We start from the raw sequence: 23857 nt of genomic DNA, 5'->3' as shown, positions 1-23857 counted from the left end.
GATCATCAGTGTTTCTGTCATGTTAATCCCATTTCACAGTGTAACACTCTTGGTGTAACATAAAAGCACCAGATAAAGGCATTATAAGCAACAATGTTGTTGCCTCTACCTTATTTCATCAACAATCCGAAGTGTAACGCAAGAATACCAAATGAAGCCCATAAACAACAAAACTGACGTGTCTTTGTTACGTCATCACAATTCATCGGTGTTATAGAGGAGTCAAGGATTGCCATTGAATACACGCATAGTATTACTGATTATCGTTTCTTATTTCCCCCATTGTTTCATCGTTATTGTACAGTGCAACCGAAGAGTACCGTATAGAGACCACGAGCCCGAAGCGACGATGTAGACACCGGCTCGTCCTGCTGGTCATCGCCGTCCTTGCCGCCATCGGAGTGGTCGTCACTCTCGCTGTCATTTACTCAGGTGAGAAAAGTGGAAACAAGACAATATCACGCACTAACCACATTACACACATACACATACACACATACTTAACACAAACGGAAATACTTTGCGACAAACCGGACATAATATAAGTGAAACAAAACGACAAAGTAATGATAGACCAATCGACACTGTGCATAATATTGATTGATATGAATACATGACATGAATTAGTTTGATATTTTTGCGCATCAATGTACAGCCCAAATTGTCACTGCATGTGACCTATTGATCATGTAGGCCTATTGATTATGTTTCTTTTTTCCCCTCACTAAATGAATGCATGCCAAATTAAATACCGGAAAAACAACAGATGGTGATATGATAATGACAAAATCATCATGTAGATAATGATGATGAGGAAATAAGAGGCTTTGGAAGTTTATTTACTTATGATGTATAGTGAAGGATGGCGTCGCAGTATAGTACTATGATGTGTGTGGATGTAGTGGAAGCAGCCAACGCGCGTGCTTAAGTGTTGTGAATACAAACGGTAAATATCATCACTATCGCGCTTTGGACATTGTGTACGTGCACTCACACAAATCCACACACACACACACACACACACACAGACACACACACATACAAACACATGTACACACTTATACATAATAAACATATATGTGGATCGTTATCCTGCATGTAGAGAGGGAGAAAAAGAGAAAGTACTATTATTAAGTCCACTGCATCTTCCATCTTCTTGCATTATGATACTACGGTATTATGATACTATGATATGTATATATATTGCATTAGTATATATATATATATATATATATATATATATATATATATATATATATATATATATATATATATATATTGCATTAGTGTATGTATATATATATATATATATACAACGATGTATATATATATATATATCTTCAAAGTTCAAATTTATTTCATATTTCCATTTCTCAATGATGACATTACAAAATTATCGACAACAAAACAAGAATACAAAATATATACAATCATGTCTTTTGATCGTAGAAGAAAAGAAAAAGAAAATATACTTGACACAAATGTACAAGGTCATATTGTGTGAAAATGTCACTAGTAAGTATAAGAAATATGATGGGGCCTACATAAAAGCTTTAAAGCTTGTAAAACTGTAGGTTCCCGAGTTCATAGGCATATAATTTTACACGGAGAACGGATATGTTTGTCTTGACCAACTAAAATTACACAAGTACAAAAAATCGATGAGTAATAAACTAATGAACCACATAGATATATCTCACAAACCAGACTGCATACAAATCTCGCAGTGTTTGAATAAGAAAATGCTATATTATTAAAAGATGTATCGGTACCATGAAATAACTTGAATGACTTGGTGCTGCGGACAAGGACAAAAGACTGGGAGCATAAAAGGGTTGCTAAAAACTTGGTAGTGTGTATCCACTAAGTAATAACTGTTTTAATTTGCGTTTGAAGGTGAATAAAGATAAGGAAGAAGTGATATCTAGAGGGAGATCATTCCAATATCTGGGTCCAGTAAATATAATTGTTTTCTTTGCAAAAATAGTGCGAGTACGGGGAAGGTGATAGGCGTCACTCTGGCGAGTGGGATAACAGTGGATAGAACGATTCCTTTTGAACATGTGGATAAAAACAGATGGTAATTGATTAGTTGTTAGTTTATACATGAAAATTCCGAGATTGTAATAAAATAGGTCTTGAATTTTCAGAATTCTGTTTTGATGGAAAAAACAATTTGTATGGGCAAAATATCCGGCGTGGTTTATGATTCTTATTGCACGCTTTTGAATACGGAGAAGGGAATCTAGTAATGAGTGAATTGCATTTCCCCACGCCAAAATTCCATAATTAAAGTGTGGAGATATTAAACAAGAATATATACTCTGCAAAATATGAACAGGAAAGAAATGTTTGAGCTTATTCAAGATTCCAATATTTCTAGACAAAATTTTACTTAGAAAATTAATATGAGTTTTCCAGGATAATTCTTGGTCAATCCAAAGCCCTAAAAACTTTGTATTATTAACCTGCTTTAAACATAAATCATTTATTTTGATGTCATATGGAACAACATATGAAGAGTTTGTTTGCAAAAACCGATAAGTCCATATTTGTCAAATGGAGATATTTGCGATTAAAGGTCAAGAAAAATAAAGAGAATAATAAAAAAAAATTTGCTTCTTTTGACCATAACTTCAAAAAATACCTTTATATGTAGTAACCAATATATCATTTAAAAGGTATTATTTTTTACTTTATGACAGAGACCGTACTTCAAAATCTTCAAAAATGGACTTATCGGTTTTTGCAAACAAACTCTTCATATATATATATATATATATATATATATATATATATATATATATATATATTGCATTAGTGTATTGCATGAAGTGGAGACAAGAAAGAGAACATTTTGCGATGATTTAATTCGTTGTTCAAAGTAAAATGTGACTTGATTGTTCAAGTTGAGTCTCATGAATAGACAAAAAGCATTTAACCAGAACGGTATATACCTTATCAAAATCAGGAATCTGAAATTCTAAGTTTCACGAGCCTACGTATGATGAGCTATAGTATAAATATATACATCCTACATCAGAAAAGAGGCAATGGTGCCGGCATGCCATAATGCATCTAATTTGCCAGCATGAATGTGCCAAATATCACAAATTCCTGGGGAAATAAAATCGAAATTTGAAATGCAATATGACTCATTCTATGTATTTTCGATCTCAGTAAAATCTCTACCGTCCTGTTTGCTAGTTTTTTTATTCATTTAATTGACGTCCAAGCTAGAGCATCACGTCGCCTTTCTCTGTAAAACTAGCGGCTGGTGAAAAGGAGTTTGGGATTCCGTAGTTTTGGAAAGGAGTAGGCATAATCATGGACCTACACAAGTAGATCATGTTGGTTATCATAGATGCTTTCATTTTGCGAGCAATGAACCTCGATCGGGTATTAAGCGTGTTAGGATCACCACGTGACATACATGATCATTAGCTCGCTGTCCGCCAAGCGTAGCGTATCACCTGCAGCCCCAGGGGGTACTACAGTGAGATCAAGAGTAGGGTAAGAGGGTGATGGTGATGGTGGTGGTGGCGGTGGTGATGGGGATGAAGAAGGAGGTGGAAGAGGAGCAGGGGAAGTAGGAGCAAGAGCAGGAGGAGACAGGCGGCTTAGGAGGAGGAGGAGGAGGAGGAGGAGGGGAGGAGGAGGAGGGGTGGGGAGGAGGTAGACGAAGAGGAGGAGAGAAAGAGAAGGAGGAGGGGGAGGAGGACGAGGAGGACGAGGAGGACGAGGAGGACGAGGAGAATGAATGAATGAATGAATGAATTGCTTTATTGTCCATAAAGGAAATTCTCTTTTCACTGTTTTTTTTTTTACATGTAGTCCACATAGTGAACAAGACAAAAAATTACAATTACATATTACAAATTGACAAATTCATCTTAGTTCAAAGGTACATATTGCATAATATATAATAAGGAGGAGGAGGAGGGTGGGGAGGAGGTAGGGGTTGAGGAGGAGGTAGACGTTGAGGAGGGGGAAGAGGAGGCGGAAGAAGAAGAGAAGAAAAGAGGAAAAGGAGAGTGTTGGGATGGGGAAGGAGGAAGAGAAAGACGCCGTAGAGGAGAAGGAGGAGGGGAGAGGAGGAGGAGAGTATGGAGGGGAGCAGGAGAAAGAGACACTGGAGAGGAAAAAATTGGGTAAGGGGTGATGTTATGGATGCTTAAATCATGGACAGTCCATGATAGAGCTCCATGCTCAAACAGACCATAATTCCTCCCACGTAGCGGTCATCATAACCGGGATATTAGTAGTCTAGAACTTAGCATGAGGCTATGTCTCCCGTATGTTTCTTCCTGCTGGGACAATCAAAGATAATTTTCCGCATCACTTTGGGTCAGCCACTTTTCATCTTATCAAGATATCAAGTTATCTCTTGTCAAACAGAGTTGATGATTTTGCAGTCTTTTTTAAACCCACTGGATCTATACTGATTTTTACAAAAATCGTTCTTTACACATCACTGGACGGGGCGTGCGTTTCTTTTCATTGTAAAATTTTAACCTTACTTACAACTGTAGATGTTAAAGTCGTAAAAGTCAATCTGTATGCTAGATAGTATCTGATTAATTTATCAGATGTTCATTGAAGACAGGACAACATGAATATAAATATACATATAAATTTGCAATGTATATGTCTCAAGAAGGAAAGTCATCAGAGGAACGTTACGCGACCTTGTTTCGGATCCATTTATTATGTTATGTTGTACCCCTAATCAAGTAAAGTTTTAATGTAACTTCGCTGCATCTTTTCCCCGATCATTCGCTTTCATGTTAATGTTTTAGTGGACCCAAATTTCTCTGAAATTTCCTCTCATTCTATTCATTTTTTTTTTTAAACAGGAACTCCACTTTCATCGCACTACCTTGAAATTGGTAAGTTCACGTTTTGATTCCACTCCCCACCCCCCCCCCCCATGAGAATAAGCATAATGCCGTCTAACGTTGAAAAGAAAAACAAAATTGTGCTGCTTACAATGCCATATTTACACACATACACACATAGTACATTGTACACACACATCATGATCACACACATAATTGCTCTCGAATAGTAATCGTCTCATGTTTGTGAATGTTCCTGTTTGGACGATTTAAAGGGTGTTTTGTTCATTTGCAGTTATCTGTTTCATGTATCCGCTTGCTGAGGAAGACTCTACTGATACACAGACTTACGGAAGAGTCGGTTATCGTCGCAACATTACTATCAGGGCATTGATATTGGCGGGGTTAGCTTGCTTATCACTACATTTTTGGAGACGTTCATTATGCCTCTGTTGTGGTTGACGAGTTCCAAGTTTCTGCGAGGCAACGAGTCTACCATATGTCATTGATATCACAAAGTTTCCGAGCAACGCGTTTTCACATGCCAGCATTAGCTGCTTTTAATGTGCAGCCGCCATAACATTACTTGGCCCTTTAAAGGAGACCTCAGGGTGATTTTCAGACTTAAATACATGTGAACAACTATAAATTGGTTACACTGAGTACAGAGTTTCAGAATTTATAGTGATTGGGATGAGGAATAAGAGTGTTTTCAAAATTTGTATAACAAATCACAATGAACAAGAGTGATGACGTGGTAGCCTCACTATAAGAATGTATGAGTATGGGCTCAAGGAAGCAGAACAAAAGAAGAAAGCATGCATAAATTCTGTACAGGTGAACTTATCAGACACTTTGTTTTGGGTTTTTTTCAGAGTATTGATTTCTTTGTTCAAGGACTACAATAAACTCCACAAATCTATACGTGGAGCTGTTGATTTATGTAGGTACTCCATGACGTGAAATTTTGAAAATCATCTGGAATGCCCCTTTAACATGTTTAAGTCATCTTTTATCGAACGGAAGACGCAGAGTAAATAAACCGCCATAACTTCTACATGTTCTTTGCTAGAGAGTCCATACTATTTGCGTAATAATTTATTAAGTCTGACGAAAACATGGGTCTATAGTATCAACATCCACATGGAAATATTCATGCAATAAATCAAATGGCGGCGTGCATGCACTACCGAGCACATCATTCAACGCGAAGTTGAATTGGATGAATTATTATGCCACGCTGTTGCTGCAAAGTCACGCTGTTTAACACACTCTTTGATAGCAATTTAACATAGAATAGCAAACATGATCTACGACTATTTATACAGAAACCTATTTTCCTTGTGACACCGTGAATAACAGATGAATTCAGCACACAGCAGATACATTTAAGACAGATGTAGATCGAGCGATTGATAAACCGCTTTCTTTCAAACTTATTGGAACAATGACATCTAATATGATAAATGATTCCTGTAGAAAATCCATACCTACCTCTACACAAAAATGACACGGCATATTGTAAGCCTCATGTTCATGCAATTTTGCATCGCAAAGTATATAGAAATGCGCAGTCATTATACTCCAAATAAAAAACATAAAATATCTATCAAATGATAATTCCCAATGCAGATAGGCCTATTACGTTATCATAGGCATTTTGCAAATTCCTGCAGGTATACCTATATGGAAAGAACGTTTCTGGTTTTTTTTTTTTTGTTTTGTTTTTTTTTTTTTTGTCACCAGGTACAATACCTTTCCCGACATCATACCCTGACATTTCTCATATACTTTAATTTTCCCTCTCCTTTCTCGGCGTATTTTGGTACTACATTATGTTGATGAAGATTCATACATAATCTCTTCATATCATAACGCGTGTCTGCTCTGACACACATGTCTGATCTGCCACAAGTGTTCATTATAATCATATACGAGCAAGCTGAATCGGCTAAGAGTGTAGCATGCGTGTAAAGTATACTTTAGTAGTGCAGTGAACCCGCTCATTCAACAAGCGACGCGTGAAGACGGTAATGACTAATTGAAAAGACAATGAATAAAAAACCCTCGCACACGCACGCACGCACACACGCACACACACACACACACTCACACACGCACACACTCACACACACACACACACACACACACACACACACACACACACACACCCACACACACACACACACACACTCGCACATACACACACTGAAACAAGCAGACAGACAAACCAAAAAACAGCCACAAGTAATCTTCTAAATGAAAACGATTTCATCGCACGAACGAATCAATACCGAGTCTCGACGATCGGCATTACCTCGGGCTACATCATTATTTCCTCACATTTCACTTCTGCGCATTTTTCCTTTCATATATCCGAAAGTGTCTTTGATGTCATCCGACTATTACTGACCTTTTTTGTCAGAATAATCACGAAAACCATGAGATAAAAGGGAATTCTTCCGGTAAGCTCAGAGACTGTGGATCGGCGTTTTAAATTAATCAGCCTTTGATGAAATACAAGTGTTACAATCAGCTAGCGGTTTCTCGTTTAACCCATGGCTCAAAAGAGCGTGATGGACCATCTGTAAAAACTGTATCTGAAATGTATAAGCTGGAAGTGAGCGGGTTAATTCTTGTACAAGACTAGTTTCCGCTCTATTAGTAGTGCAACGAAACGTGACTTCCCTACAGCGTCTTTCTAATAGCATTATAGACACGTTTTTGTTGTTTTGCTTCTAATTTTTAACCTAGTTGGTTATTTGTTTTTTGTTTGTTCGGTTTCTATTGTTGGTTTTTGCTTTCATGCGGAAGGCAGCATTTGCTGGTAAATCGAACTCATCTAGGCATAGACGGTATCGTGTCTTATTATTTTTGCTTGTCCGTTTATAGGTCGTTGCCTGGTTGTTGCTTAAATTGAGCATATTTTAGGCAAGGGGTCAATAATTGTATCTTCACCAATGTTTACGGGATTGCGCCAGGATTCAATTCAGTTCAGTTCTATTCTATTCAATTCTGTTTGTGTTGTCATATCTGAACAGAATACAAAGTAAAGAATTTTACTGTAAAAAGAACAGGTGATTATTGATCTCCATCCTGTTGAAGAATAGAAAAATGCGAACGGAATTAAATTCTTTGGCTCTTTGAATGTTGACTATGCCGACTAAACCGTCAGGTATCCGGCCGCAGGATAAACATGAGATAAATTCCAAGAAAATCTGCTTTGAAAATGGGTTAATATACAGTTACTCTTTGCGGGAGATATCAAGCATCTTTCACATCATAAGTCAATTTATTCCAGATTTTTTCTCCAGACTTTTTCCCATATGTTTTTTCCCTTTGTGCATCGTCTTATTTTTCTATTTGACATTATGTGTATACCTGAGGCCCACATTCCACAAGCTTTGTCACTCTAGTAGGTCCCTCCATTTTTCGAAGTTTGCGTAATGTTCCATGATCTTTATCACTTCACTTCTCATGACAACGTATCCGATTACTTCAAGGTTCCACAACTATACTCTTTTCAGTTTACTTTGTTTCCCTAATGTTACCTTATTCTCTATGACCAACATGACCAGGGAAAGTGAAATGTCTATTCTAATGAAATAACATTTGAAATGAATTGAATTGAATTGAATTGAATTGAAGTTTATTTACTAAGAAAGCTCTTGTGGCAATAATAGCTCTACGAAATACACGTGCTTAAGCAGTAGTTCAGTTCAGTTCATGGTATAAAGTGAAACAAATACAACAATTGTCCTGGAAATCAAAATATTAATGCATAAAATGCATAATGAATAAACGAAATGCACAATGATAAGCTCAAAGACATAGATGAGAATAATATCGTACATATACATACAGTATATGTGATTGTTTTTTGTCTTTTTTTATTACAGCTGTATAAACAATCAAATCGTTTAGGTGATCATGACTTTGCCTAAAACTACTGCATTTCCTCTCAGTTTCGAGAAACAGCAGCTAAAACGTATCACAGACTGATAGAGGTTGTCAGATAAAGCTGAGTTGCCTGACGAATTGACCGCTCTACATGCCTTATCAAAATGCATTAATGAAATATCAATCTACGAATTGAAGAAAAACATACGTCGTGCGGAGGTTTAAAAAACGTTTCATCTAAATACAAGGAATGATTTCACTCAGACTGTTATGATCCTATAGCGCACCATGTCAGCGCAGCAATGTTTGGAAGCGTGGTGAGCATATCACCATCCTCTGCTTCTTTCTTCTACTGTCATCAACTTCGCATTTCACCATCCTCTGGAAGTCCTTGATCTACTTTGCTTTGCTCATGTCGTTTGTCTTTTGCAACGATGATGGCAAAAGATTTTCTTTGTCACCAGCTCTCGTCACTTGGTGTGTTTATATGCTTTCTTATTTTTGTCTGTGCGTACTCCTTGACCAAGCTAGATACCTAGGATACCAAGGAATCATCCGGCGTGCATGGGCGATCCGTCATACCCGACAGACGGTTACTAGTAATGTATATGACCACAGAGGGTAACCATGAGACTTAAGCTCTCTCTGTGACGGGGACTGCAGACAGTGTGTACATTAAAGGCTATTTTCATTATGGTTTTCTGTGCTAAATGGCGCTCAAAGTACGTACGTGGTTAAAACGGTTCCACGACATTTGCTATTAAATGCGATAATGATTTCTCCCATGAAATATCTGCACGCTAGGCCAAACATGAATTCTGCCCACAAACATAACCCTAACCCTAATCCTAGCCCTTACTTCAAACTAAACCTAAACTCCCATCACAACCCTAACCCTAAAACCCTACTAAGTTTTTGGAGAAAAATCAGACCGGAGCAACTGTCCCAGGAGCAAATAAGTCGTGTCACCGGTTTTAAAAAGCAGTGGTTCGGAACGGGTTAAGGATCATTTCTAAAGTCTGGCAGACTACTCCTCGCTCGTGGCAGCGCAAAAAGGCGGGAAGACGTCGAACGAAACGCGAGTGATGCATGATTGATGGAAAATAGGAGTGTAGATGATGACCTGGAAAATGGCTCTCGGCCTCTTGCGACGAAAAGTCAAGAGTGCCGTGACATCGCTCTTGTATCCAGCTCACGTCTTCCTCGCGGGTCCGTGTCGTTCCTTGACGAATTAAGAGTATCATTTATTGCGTCGGACACGTACTCGCGACTGCGTTAGATTTAGAACGCTACGAAAGGATTGTCTTCTTGCGATTCGATTCGATGCGACTTACAGATCCAGATGATGCGTGCGTATCCAACCATGAGACTCGGAACAATTCAGTATACCACACGACGCGATTCCATGAAAGTCTACATGACAACTCGTCGCGCGATATGTCCTGGTTTTAATACATTCCTTACAGTCAGTACCATTGTTTTAATTCTATACTTTAGTGGATATCTAGGAAAGTGTTTTCTTAGTGTGTATAATCTAACCCCGAAGTTCGCAGTGAAGACTTTGACATCACATTATTTATTTTCATCAACTCAAAAACACTGAAATAACCCAAGCAATATTAGATGAGTTCTGTGAATGATGTTGGTTTGAGGGGGGCTTATGATTATGTAATGGATCTCAGTGTTATGTGTGTTACTGGGAATAGAGGAGAGTGTTATTGGGGAATAGTACACAGGCTCGGCATATGAATAGGGGGATGTTGAAAGAGGGGTGGCCCGCTGAATTTCCGTTTTATCACCTTGCACCCCTCCCCCTTCCCCTATACAGAAATGAGATACAATGAATAGATGAAAACGGGCTGGCTGAGAATAAATTGTACTCAGTTTCAACCTTTTTCTTCACTCAAAGCAGTCCACTTTGAGAATTCAAGAAACACAGACCAAAGCAGAGGTCAGTCTTGCCAAATGTACTTTATTCTCCTAAACATCGTCTGGGTAGGGACGTTTCGATTGCAATCGTAAGTGGATTCCGGCGTTTTTACCAATTTTGTAGCTGATGCTAGCATGCATGTAAAATCATGCAGACTCCTTTTTCAGTTAAAGGTACTGTTTACCATTAGGAGAAGTGATTTCAAATTGTTCGAGTTTGATGCATATGTGTAGGTCAGTTATATCACAAAACGTTCTACCATAAACTTCGAAATGAAGCCTAAAATATAACAAGATATTTCTGTTTTTTCAATAAGCCACAAGTGTAGACGGTTTACTCTAGAAACAATTTTATTATAACTATTGTTCACATTCTTTATCTGCAATATATCTGCATTGATTATACCAATTTAATTTTTTACATTGGATGTTTCTATCCATAGCTCACATTTTACAACTATTTTGAAGCACTAAAGCCATGAAATCTGGGGTTTTGTTTCATCTGCAAAATAGTAAATAATGGTTTAAGGTCCAAGAACTATAGCGGGAAGAAGGGGGGGGGGGACGAGGAAAATAGATACGCGCGTCGTCTTAGCTCTGTGCTAAACTCTTGTCTTCGCGAATAACTTATTTCAGTAGTAACACTACTTGATTATCATCATTGAGATGTGACATTCGGCTCCAAAGCAACAACAACAACAACAACAACAAAAGGAGACAGCAGTGCATTCTAATTTGATAAAGATTTAATTGTTAATCATTTATCAATATATTATAATAACTATCAATTAATAAATACAAACAAAGGGAGACTGAGCAGAAATGTATATAGTTTGTGAGTGAAAAAGTGAGGAAAGAAAGTAGGATTTTATCTGGACATCTAGAAATGGAATCCCATTTTCTTTGCTATCTTTTTCTCGCTTATGAATGATATAAATTGATGAGAAAACATATCGCATCTCCGTTCGTTACAATCACTGATGATACCCGGCGGACACAAAAATAAACGATTTTCCCATCTTATCCCTGCCCACGCCTACATTATATGAAGAATATTTCGCTCTCAATCAAACACCTGCCTTATCCCTAATACACACATACATACATGTCTACACACACCAATAAACAGCCTGTATTATCTGTTTAAAGCTCCCATGGTATTATGTTGACATTCGTCGCAATGAACCACGTGGGTGTTCCCCGGGGGATTCGCGTGGAATGGAGGGAAAGTCACGATTTGCCCCAATTCTATATCCTATGGGTAAATATTGTCTTAATCAGCCGTCAACAACTGGGAGAAAATATTTTCTATGTTTTGCGAGTTGAGTCCACCATAGACACGGAGCGTCAGTTCTCACAAAATGTTGGATCCACTGAACTGACCTTAATGCGTCGAGACGGCATTTGAAATCGGGGATTTCGCAAATGCGTCGCGAAAATAACACGAAAATCTAAAGTACCATTTCCCTGGCCATTTCCCTTCCATTTGGTGACAATAATACCCACCCTCATAATACAGGTTGGTAAATATAAACAGAAATGAACACGGTTACAGTCATTGAGCGTGTGACCCTATGAATTCAGTGCGTCGGCATTGTGACGTGTGTCTCCGAATGAGAAAAAATCCGTGAAGTGAAAAAACACCCCTCCCCTTCTCTTTACCCGGGGCATGAACCCTCTGATATGCGTACATACAGAAATGTCTTTCTCTCCCTCCGCTCCTTCCCTATCACTCTCTCACATACACACATATGAAAACACACATACGAAAACACACATACAGACACTGAGACTCACACACACATGCGATAGCAAACAAAAATATTCGTTTTTTCTCTCTCCTAATTTCTAGTGTGTGCATAATAAAGTTACATATTTTCTAATGATTATGCTATACATTACAGCTAAATATTGTTTCTAACTTCTTTTATAAGGCCCCTTCTGTTGCCTTCACTTTATGGAAAAGATGATTTACCTTTGATATCTCTCTTAGCCTGGGTGTATAAAATGATGATAAAGCCCTCTGGTGGAGCAGTGGTAACACTAAAAAAAACTACCAGTCTCATTGTTAGTTACGCGTTAGTTATTAGGCAGAGGGGAAAACGACACGGGCATTTTATCATAGGGCTGATTGTAAATATCCTTTTGGCCTTTTACGTACCATTTCCCTGTTTAGCATCATAACGTTCCTTGTAAAAGGGTGCAGTCACTAAAGGTAAGCTGGATATGCATGTGGCCCATGACTAGTATGGCATTCGTATATGGAGGCATGCAATGATAGGTGGAGGATATATACTTCTATAAATACAGGAACAGCTACGAAATACACTACAAAAAATTGGCTTTATACAGCACCTCCACATCCTCAAATCGGCAACACTGAGTTGTTTTGTTAGGATTACGCGCAACGACATCGGTTCGAGGAGCGCGAGGTCGAGCTCGAACATCGCATCAATGATCTTATACCCACACATTGATGCATCAGGACTGATGCCGAAAGATGACCGGTGCATGGGAGGAGGAGAAGGTGGAGGATTATTGGGCGAAATATTAGAAAGTTACTACCTATTCTCTACTTGAACCTGGTTTCCTGTGTATTAAGTTTATGAGGATTTAAGAATTCAGTATGGAACGGGTTAAGCTATCTTCGAAGAGGCTTATCAGAAACTCCCATGGACACGCACCGCCCCATGAAAGGTCTGGTTATGCCTGAACTGAACTGAACCTATATAACGTCTTTTCTCGGACCTGTTTGTTTGCTTTGTTGTTTTATTTTTAAAGGGTTATTTTCGAGCTCTGGAAAAGACGAAAGGACTTTGACACCTTCCCAACAACTGTATATTTACACTCCACCCACGGGGCTCTAAATCCTCCTCTTCTTTCATAAAAATTTCCCTCCCCCTGCCGAAAAAGAAATCGAACAGAAAATGTTTAGGACTTTAAGCCTCCCTGGACCTTGGTCGCCTCAAGTTGTCACTGATACTACATGCGATAGGGTTTATGAATACCATGGTATGGACAGGGTTAGCCACATTCCATGATTTAGACGTCAGTTGACTTGATGGTGTTGTTGTTGTTGTTGTTGCTACTGCTGTTGTTGTCATTGTCGTCGTCTTTGTCTCATCATAAAGATTTACTTTATGTGTCCACACAGGAAAACAAACAACATCTAAAATCAAGAAACCAACGTCTATGTATGAGCCCCTTTTGAAGAACGAGAAAAACAAAGGGGGATAAGATACTCAGTAGTGCATAATTGTCATTCTCATCGGAACAAAATAGTGCTAACTCTGCATTCCACCTGTGAAGCGCGATTTATGATTGAAGAGATTCATCCATTCTGGTATATTATAGCTATATCATTATGCATTGGCGATGAAAAGAACGGGCTGTTATTTGCACTGACATTCATACACTGACATATTCACCAAATCTTCAGAGTAGTCAGTACAGCTGAGTTCCCATTACATTTTGATTATCCGTGACTAATTTGATACTATGCGCCCCTTGTAGAGTTCATGATATCACGCAAAAATGCGCCAGTCTGTCTGTAGAAGTCATGCTATACTATGTCTCCTTTATAAATTCTCATGGACGTAGAATAACAAGTAATTCATCATTCTTTAGTTGAGTGGTTTGCTGGCTTTTTGTTTCTACTGGTGCTCTTGTCCTGTGTGACAAACACCAGTAAACCACAATAGGCGTACTTCTCGTAATATTACTCCTTAGGCTTGTCAACAAGTGAGCTGGAACCTTTAAGCAAGAGCAGAAAATATCAAAATATGTCGGCCATGTGAACAGGCGGAGTGGAATATATACCGGGAGAGCGAGACGTCTGAAATTTTGTCATTCTGGGACGAAAAGTGCAGCGCACTGAAAGCAATGTGTTTCGTGATCCCATATAGTCTGCCCCTAGAGAGTTGGTACTCCGAGTATCTGAATTTTTCCGGCAAGAGCGATGGTGGTATATAGGGTATCCAAAGGATTGAGAATTATCATCATCAATAATGATGAGCGTATAAAGCCATATAGATTTATTACGCGCTTTCGTATAAGCACAAATGCCACATGATATACAACTATCCATACTCAGTGTAACATGCACGAGGGTAGGCCAACCTGCATACACACATATCAAAATGACACACACTTTAATACTTACATGCACGCACGCATAAATGCACACACACACACACACACACACACAAACGCACACACACAAACGGACAAACAATAGGAACTTACAGCTTCATTATGATGTGTATGTAAACTGATATGACTTATCTATAGTAAGGAGTTAAAGGGGGGGGGGGGATGAGAAAAGTCAAAACATGCAGTTAAATTAAGACTTTTCTAAAAAAAAAAAAGAGAGTAAATTATTTTACAAGAACAACTGTGAAAATTTCAAAGAAATTGGGTAAAAATTCGGGAAGTTATGAATACCATTGTGAAGTTTTGCAAAACAATTTTCAAATAGTTGATGTAAGCATGCATGCAAACAAAAAGTACAAAAATGACGAACATATCTATTTAATTATCATCAAACATGATCATAAACTTATTCATTTGCATATTCATATTGTCTGTGAGACAGCTGTCTTGTGGAAATTAGCAAATCTTCACAATTTCATAACTTGCGTGATTTTTATCCAATTTTGATTAAATTCTAATTGTTGTTCCAATCTGATAAAACTGTAATTTTGTCAGACTGACCCGGAATTCCCTTTTAAAGTACATTACGGTAAATGAAGTCCGTCACGCTCGAATCTGTAGTAATTCCAAGAGTTTACATCTTCATTGTCACATTGTTATGTTTGATTCCGGCCCTCCTATAATCGGTTGGTGCACAACTGAATGTCAAAGAGCTTTCTATTCTTGTCCGCTGATTCTAAAATCAAGATTTGTGAAAACACTAAACGCGAGGATTTTGTACTCCTTAGGCGAAATCGGAAAAAGAAAAAACTCCTGTGATTTGTGTTTGTTTGCTTGCTTGTTTGTTTGTTTGTCAGGCTGTTTGCTCGTTTATTTTTGCCAGAGTGTGTTTTTTAATGATCCAGAGCTGATAAGAGGAACAAGAAGGAAGTATTCTGATATTATCTCGAATTGAAATCAGAAGGTTTGTTTTGTGCACTGATTTGACGCTTGTATGCATGATCGACGTCAAACGCAAAATATTATCTGTGAACTTAGGCGGACGATGGAAAAATTGCGTGGGCTGGCCAGAAGGCAACTACCTGTTGTATACTTGGATATATGAACAAAATTGGCACTAAACAGTAAAGAAAATGTACCACTACCCCCCCCCCCCCCGCAGAAAACGTCAGACGAGACGACCATAGCAGATAGAGAGAAAAAGAGACAACTTATAGTCATTATCTATTAAAGAAACAGTGTTGTATTTTCATGATTAGATGCGTATATGCAATATACATGTACATGCATTGTGTATGAGTTTTGAAAGGATGGTACATGTTTTGGTTGAGATGGGGCCTCAGGTTTTCAACTGTTTTTGTGAGATAATGAGAAACTTCTTATGAAATATCAAAGAGCATATACGATTCCAAGAGCAATTCAATGTTCATTTGATGAAAACTGGTTTTGAAATGGCTGAGATATCCAAAAAAAAAAAAAAAAAAAGAGATCCTATAATAAAAGGTGGGACCCAACTTTTATTAGGAACACTTGGTTTTACATTGTTTTGGGTTGTCTCAGCCATTTCAAAACCAATTTCCATCAAATGAACTTGGAGTTCCCATTTGAAATGTATGCTTTTTGATATTTCATAATTGGTTTCTATTATTTCCAAAAAAGTTAATATCTGAATCCCCCAAAACTATGCCATCCCTTTAACTTAACATACTTCATCATTCACTTGAATTTTTCTTCTCTCTCTCTCTCTCTTTCTTTACCCTCTTTCTCTCTCCATCTCTCACTGTCTTTTGTTGGCAGATAGGGTATCAGTGGTAAGTTCTATCAGAATCAGAGGCAGGGAATATGAGCCGGATCTCAACGACTCGAATACCGACGCCTACCAAGAGTTAGAATCATTATTCATATCAAAGGTAAATCGCACGGATATTTTTTGTCGACATTGATATCTCAGACGGTATGCGTAGAAGCGACGTGGGAGAGATCAAGGATTAAATATAAGAAGGTCCAGTGCAAGAAACCATAGCAAACAAATATGAAAAAAATAAAACAAACAAAGCTAAACAAAAACCTGCGTGGCATGTAGACTAACATTTTTTTCCTTATCTAAGCAGCCTTTGTCAATTTATGGACCTATATTATGATCATCTTTTTTTTTTAATTATATGTTTTATCGGTTATCTTCTTACGTGGCGCATTTTCGTCATGGTGATGGGCCACGTAGTTCCATTCAAGATTGTAAAGAAATCACTAGTACATCATGATTATTTATTCAAACAGCAAATCCTAACTTGGTGTCTTTTTATGCTTAAAGGGATGGTACAGTATTGGTGGAGATGAGAATTGGACTTTTAACTTTTGGGGAGATACCAAGAAAACACTTATGATATAGTACAGAGCATACCATTTTAAGAGGAATTCAAAGTTTATTTGATGAAAATCGGGTTTGGAGTGACTGAAACATCCAAAACAAAGTAAAACAAAGCGATCGTAATAAAGTGTGGGTCCCACACTTTATTAGAATCGCCCTTTTTTGATATCTAAGCAATTTTAAAACCAATTTTCATCAAATAAATGTTGAATTCCTCATAGAATTACATGCTCTTTCATATTGCTAAATATACAATAATTCTATACAATAATCATCTTTGCAAATGATGATGATGCAGTTTTGTTATGAAGGTAAATATTTTCTCACTGATGCAAATGTTTGGGTAGTGGCATTGCACTTACGCATCACTTCACAATTAGAGCAGGTCCAATTTGGTGAAGTACAATGTTGATCACAAAATCTAGAATGCAGGTCTAATAAAACCAGATGAGATTATGAATATTACTCTTGCAAAACGAAAAAAAAAAATGCTAGAGGCGCCATGCGCTAGGTAATTCTCTGTACCAACTCATCAATCTATTTCAGATGGACACCTTCTTTCAAGGAAATAGTCTTGCAAATATCTACAATCGCACTATAGTCACACAATTTCGGTAAGTGTGGAAATATCAATTTATGTATTCTTCCTTCTTCTTATCATTCATTTTTTCAATCATTAATGATTTTGATTTATTTGATATTTATCTTTGTTTATCCATTAATAAATGTCGCTATATTGCAGCTCTTCTTCACCCTGTCTTACTTCTGTGTTCTTTTTTCTTCCATTAAGTTCTTTTTCTCTTCCGAAGCCATGTTACCAATGTTACTGTACCATTGTATACCGTCACCAGCCGCATCACCGTCATGATCATCACTCTTATTCTCACCTTCTCTTCATCACCCAAATTATCGTCATTCCGATCAAAAGCATCCATTCTTGTTGGATAAGTAAGTAGAAACAGGAAACGATGGTAGTGTTGTCAGCTGCTTAAACCCTTTTGTGCAACAAGTTCCACCCCGTGCACGACTAAGTAAAACGTAGCACCGGGGCTTTAAATAGTTAAACTGATTATACAATTGTTTCTATGATTGTTTTTATTTTCTATTTTTCATCATAATGTGGTTTTTTTTTTGTTCTGCTGCCTGTTTTCTTCTTTCTTTCTTCTACTTTTTCTTCTTCATTTCTTCATGTTCTTTTTCCTCTTTTTTTTCTTTCTTCTTCTTTATTTTCTTCTTGCTCATCTCCCTTTGTCTTTCCTTCTTCTTCTTCTTCTCTTCCTCCTCCCCTCGTTCTTCTTTTTCTCTTTCTGTCTTTCAGCTCAGGCAGTGTGATCGTCTTCTTTGAGATCATTCTGACAAATTTCCCGCCAGACCTCATAATTCGGCCGCTGACGCGACACAATCGGCACAAGACCAGCCAGCACATCCATCTCCTCGTGAACAAGGTAGGCCTACATACCTCCGACCCGTGAGTTCTTTGCGAGTGAGTGGACGTTATGATCCGGGTGATATTCGTTATTCCGAAGATTTGTTAATCCGAAAATGAAATAAGGTTCGTTATTTCGAAGGTATGTTACTCCCCAAACACACAAACCCTCATACCTAGATTTTGGTTCATCCGAAAATGAAAAGATTGTGCGTACTATTGTGAACCTTCGGAATTACGAACCTTATTTCTTTTTTTTTTCGGATTAACGAACCCTCGAAATAACGAGCTGCAACTAGTTGTTTATAGAGATGGAATTAATACAGATATTAATGAAAGGGAGATGTCCAGTATATATATATATATATATATATATATATATATATATATATATATAATATTTTTCAATAATTTTCAATTCAGTTCAGTGCAATTCACTTCAATTCAGTTCAATTCAATTCAATTCAATTCAGTTCAGTTCAATTCAATTCAATTCAATTCAATTCAATTCAATTCAATTCAATTCAATTCAATTCAATTCAATTCAATTCAATTCAATTCAATTCAATTCAATTCAATTCAATCATTATTTCTCCGGGTACAAAAAAGAAGATATATGTATATAAGATGCAAAAATTGCTTGAGGGGATATCAAGATTGCCTAACAAGTTATTTTGCTCTCTTGAAATTATTATGGGATTGTAATAAATACTAATATTAACCATTAACGTAGGGGAGGGGCAATGTGGCTACTACATATCTAGCAAAAAGTGAAACATTATTTTACACATTTATAGCAGCTTTTTTACGTACAGTATTCATAGGGGAGTTGTAAAGTGATAACATGCGTCGCATCATCTAATGCATAGAATAATGTGATTGGAACTCTTTAAAACAGGAGCACCAAAATAATTGCCCCTGATTTGTCTCTTTTTTCTCTGTCTTTCGTTTGCTGATTTTGAGGAAACGTCTCCGTTTCGTTTTCTTTGACTCTTCTGCTCTTATCACAGCCACGACATAATGTAATAATGCCCTCAAATTGCGTTTTTGGTTCTCCTGTGAAGCGCGCAACCACCCCCTCAACTTTCCCCTTGGGCAAAACACATGGTTAATATCTAACCCATGATTGCGACTCGAAAGCGTTTATTGGGGCTTGCCTTGATGCTGGCCCGTGTCAGAATGGCCATAATGTCCTCAGTCATTACCCATTTCAAAAATGGCGAAACCGACGTCCAAAATCAAGAATAACGGTTGAACGAGTAAAAGAAGAAAAAGAAAGAAGAAGAAGTAGCAGAAGAAGAAGAAGAAGAAAGAAAGAAAGACAAAGTAGTAGCGGAAGAAAGACAAATAAGAATGAGAAAGAGATGAAAACTGGTCGTCGTGGCGTGGTGCCAATTCACCACACCTCAGTGTTGCCAATTTACCGAGCCATAAAAAAGTCACTCCAAGACAAGATAAAGTTCCACCCGTAGATGATATTTCAGTGTGAAATGGCGAAGACATATAAGGGATCGTATAGTTTTGGTTGAGACCTAACATCAGGTTTCTAACAATTTTTTTTTTTTTTTTTTTAGATAATGAGGAACCTCTTATGAAATATGAAAGAGCATGTAATTCCAAGTTGGATTCAACGTTTTCTTGATGAAAATTGGTTTTGAAATGGGTGAGATATCAAAAACAGAGCAATTCGAAAAGGTGGGACCCACCTTTTATTAGGATCGCTTTGTTTTACTTCGTTTTTGGATGCCTAAGCCAATCCAAAACCGATTTTCATTCAGAAAGTTAATAGCCTAATCCTCATCTCCACCAATACTATACCATCCCTATAAAATTATTTCGTACATCGGCTTGGTGTTATAGTTTTTTTTTTTTTTTGGGGGGGGGGGAGGGGGTGGAAGAGGAGGGGATGGGGGATGGATGGACGAAGGAGAAGATGCATTCAGAGCAGCTAAATATCTGGGGATTTCAAATACTTGGGATATTTTACAGGTAATGGCATTTCTCGTCACCCTGCCTCGTGCAACGCCGCAATAATGACCTTGTTTAGGTATTAAAACATTTCAGGTGACGGAAGAAATTCTCTAAAACAAAACAGCAATTACAACAACAACAACAGCAATAGCAACAACGACTGAACAATGCTGGGTTCCACCAGCTTGTTCCAATCATTCCAAAGTTATGTATAATATTGGAGTGTCGGCAGGTGTATGCAAGCGCGCACGTCCTTGGCTGGCCGCGGTGAAAAGAGAAGAATGCCACTTACTCGATATGTGGCAAATGAACCACACTCGTCACTCGCGCAATGGGACGTCTTTGTCACGGTCATTGCCGAAAAGGGATCGAGTCAATCCTCTCCCTGTAGGCCGAAATGTCTTGTGAGGACCTTGACAGGTAAAAATCATGTCATTACGAGCTTCTTATTCTTCTGGGAAAAACCACTTGAGTCATCGATATGATTGCCTACATGATTACAACAGCACATGGTGTGAGGCTGTGTGTGACCAGGGAGGCGGAAAGAGACTCCCCGACGCGACGTGACAAGCAAACTGCGTGTCTAGTACTGACAGTGCACTCCTGTAATATAGAAGTCCTCGGGACGGGTGGTTCTCTTTCGTTATACCGAAATGTCGTTATAACTGAACAGTAAAGTACATAAAGATAATGTAGATGATGATTGTGGGACATGAATTTTTACATCGATGTAACGAGAATGTCATAATAATCGTGTTCGTTATAATGGGAGTGCACTGTATTTTACATGTTCAAAATTTCACCTTAGGCAAACAGAGAATCTAGCGTGGAACGATGTTGCAATGACGGTTGAACACTGCCCGTTTCCACATGATTATGCAACCAAACTCCAGCCATCACATCATCGGCTCATTCGAATTTTACTCAAGTCTACACCTCCTTCTCCTTCTTTTTCTCTATTTTTTTCTTATAACATTATCAGGCCCGTAGCCAGGGGGGGGTGCGTCGGGTGCGTACGCACCCCCCAAATTCTGAAAGGTCCACTTTTTCATAATAACGGTTTTTAGCAATTCTCAAGATAACAATCCAAATAAATATAAAGACACATTATATGCTACGTAAATGTGGAAGAATACGTTTAACAATGTTAAAAATAATTGTACGAAACCCTTTTGTTGTATGAACCATCGGATGTCCCCATGCACACAAACACTAATGTTATGTATCAATTTGTGCGAGCTATTATTATATTGGCACTGCATGCCATGGCCCTTGGCGCGTGTGACCGGTGTTTTTTTTTTTTTTTTTTTTTTTTTTTTCCACTGGCCGCCCGAGTACGTGCGATTCGTGTATGACATTGAGGTTGACACTTGCATTTTTTCACAGGAACAGAGGTAAGTGGATGAAAATCTAATAGCCTCAAGTTTACATATATAATAAAAATTAAAGAAATTTCCTCGAAATTACTATAATCGAAAACCTGAGACATTTTATATCTACGTCTCACAAAGATATAGTACATGTATATATAAGTACATATTGGCATGATAATGCCTGGGGATAGATTATTATGTCAACTATTTTCCATTATGAATGCATGCTCCAATCAAATTGTGAAAAGGTGGTCATGAATTAGCATTTCTTACGAACGATCAGGAGAGACAAAACAAAATGAAAGACCTGTCTTACTCCAGTTCTCTTGTAACACTCATTGGGCCATTATGCATGCCTAACGAATTATAATAGCTGCTTTTTCTAGCCCTTTTGCTAGTACCAACATTCGAGAAAAGATCATCTATCAAGTAACTGTACGATCTCCGTGCATAATCTAGTGCTTTTAAACACACTTGCCTACTCGCCTTCAGCTGGCATTTGCTTACGGTTCCAACAAATTATTAGTTATACATTTTCTCATGTTGTGACAGTTCGATTGGTTCTCATTTTGAAGTGAGCCAAAACCTAAGAACATTCTCACTTATAATTTCCAAAGAGTATTATGCAGGCACGCAAACTCAATTTAGTTGTATTTCATTTAAATGTAATGGGTAAGAGGGTATGAGAGAGAATGCTGAGCTATGAAGTAAAATGGTAAAGTAAAAAGTTTGTCAGATAGTATTACAAAAGCCTGAATATTGCAAGAGCTCCGGAGTAAAAACAGTCAGGGAAAAACCCTATGTATGATAACATTGTGAGAGCGTTAGAAACTAACTTACAGGTAGCGGATTTCTTTGCAGGCCAAATTCGGAAATGTACTGTTGATTATTACTTATACATTTTCTCATGTTGTGACAGTGTTATTGGTTCTCATTTTAAAGTGAGCCAAAACCTAAGAACATTCTCACTTATAATTTCCAAAGAGTATTATGCAGGCACGCAAACTCATTTTAGTTATATTTCATTTAAATGTAATGGGTAAGAGGGTATGAGAGAGAATGGAAAGTGCTGAGCTATGAAGTAAAATGGTAAAGTAAAAAGTTTGTCAGATAGTATTGTAAGAGTGCTGGTTTTATGGTGTTGGTAGCGTGGTGTGCACTCTCAACTATAGTATACGATGTCAAGCCACAGTCGAACATTAGTTAATGCAGGAGACAAGGTGGTGGTTCCAAGACATACAATTTAGTTTATTAGATATAATGATCAGGAATTCCAGAATGGTGCATAATACTGACGAGGAAATATTGTCGGTAGTATATATAAAGAATACTGTTCCACTCCTTCTTGGCACATGACCGAACAGAGTCGGGGCCGGAGTAAGATTGATTCCTCAACTCCAGAAGCATAATATATATAGGGACATGAATAGAAGTTAAGAGATTAGTAGGAGAGGGTCTATGATGTGGGGATTATAGGTTCATTGAACAGTACTGTGTAAGGGACTGGTGGTGGGAATTGTAAACACAGTTGGTCTGAATTTACTTAAACTTGATTGAGGACAAAGGGAAGGATTAACTATTGAGTAGAGATTAACCAAAGTAATAACAAAGATGGTTGGGTTCTGAATGGAAGTTTCATTGGAGGTTTGATGGTCTTGTTAATAAAAGGATATGAGACTATAAAGCTGGGAAGTGTTCATAGGGTTTGGATTGGACTGGTCGTATATCTAGACAGTATAATTGGGGCAGGAAATGAGGATAAATTCTTAACTTGGTCAATCAAGAGACACTTATAAATTACATGAGGTTTGTTCTGTTTTAAGGTATAAACTCCCTATTTCTCCATCTTACAGTATTACAAAAGCCTGAATATTGCAAGAGCTCCGGAGTAAAAACAGTC

At 37.8% G+C, this 23857-nt stretch overlaps 1 protein-coding gene across 1 annotated transcript in view; it reads left to right on the top strand.

Annotated features, from left to right (window-relative positions):
- Window positions 1-23857, top strand: part of LOC140239811 (uncharacterized) — a 57160-nt gene that overhangs the window by 10513 nt on the left and 22790 nt on the right. Inside the window, exons 2-5 of the mRNA XM_072319633.1 lie at window positions 305-432; window positions 16617-16729; window positions 17734-17801; window positions 18506-18632. Coding sequence (XP_072175734.1) covers window positions 305-432; window positions 16617-16729; window positions 17734-17801; window positions 18506-18632 — 436 coding nt within the window. The remainder of the gene's footprint in view (window positions 1-304; window positions 433-16616; window positions 16730-17733; window positions 17802-18505; window positions 18633-23857) is intronic.

The sequence above is a fragment of the Diadema setosum genome, chromosome 16, assembly GCF_964275005.1.
Source record: "Diadema setosum chromosome 16, eeDiaSeto1, whole genome shotgun sequence".
Taxonomy (NCBI): Eukaryota; Metazoa; Echinodermata; class Echinoidea; order Diadematoida; family Diadematidae; genus Diadema; species Diadema setosum.
This window is presented reverse-complemented; position numbering and strand designations above follow the sequence as displayed.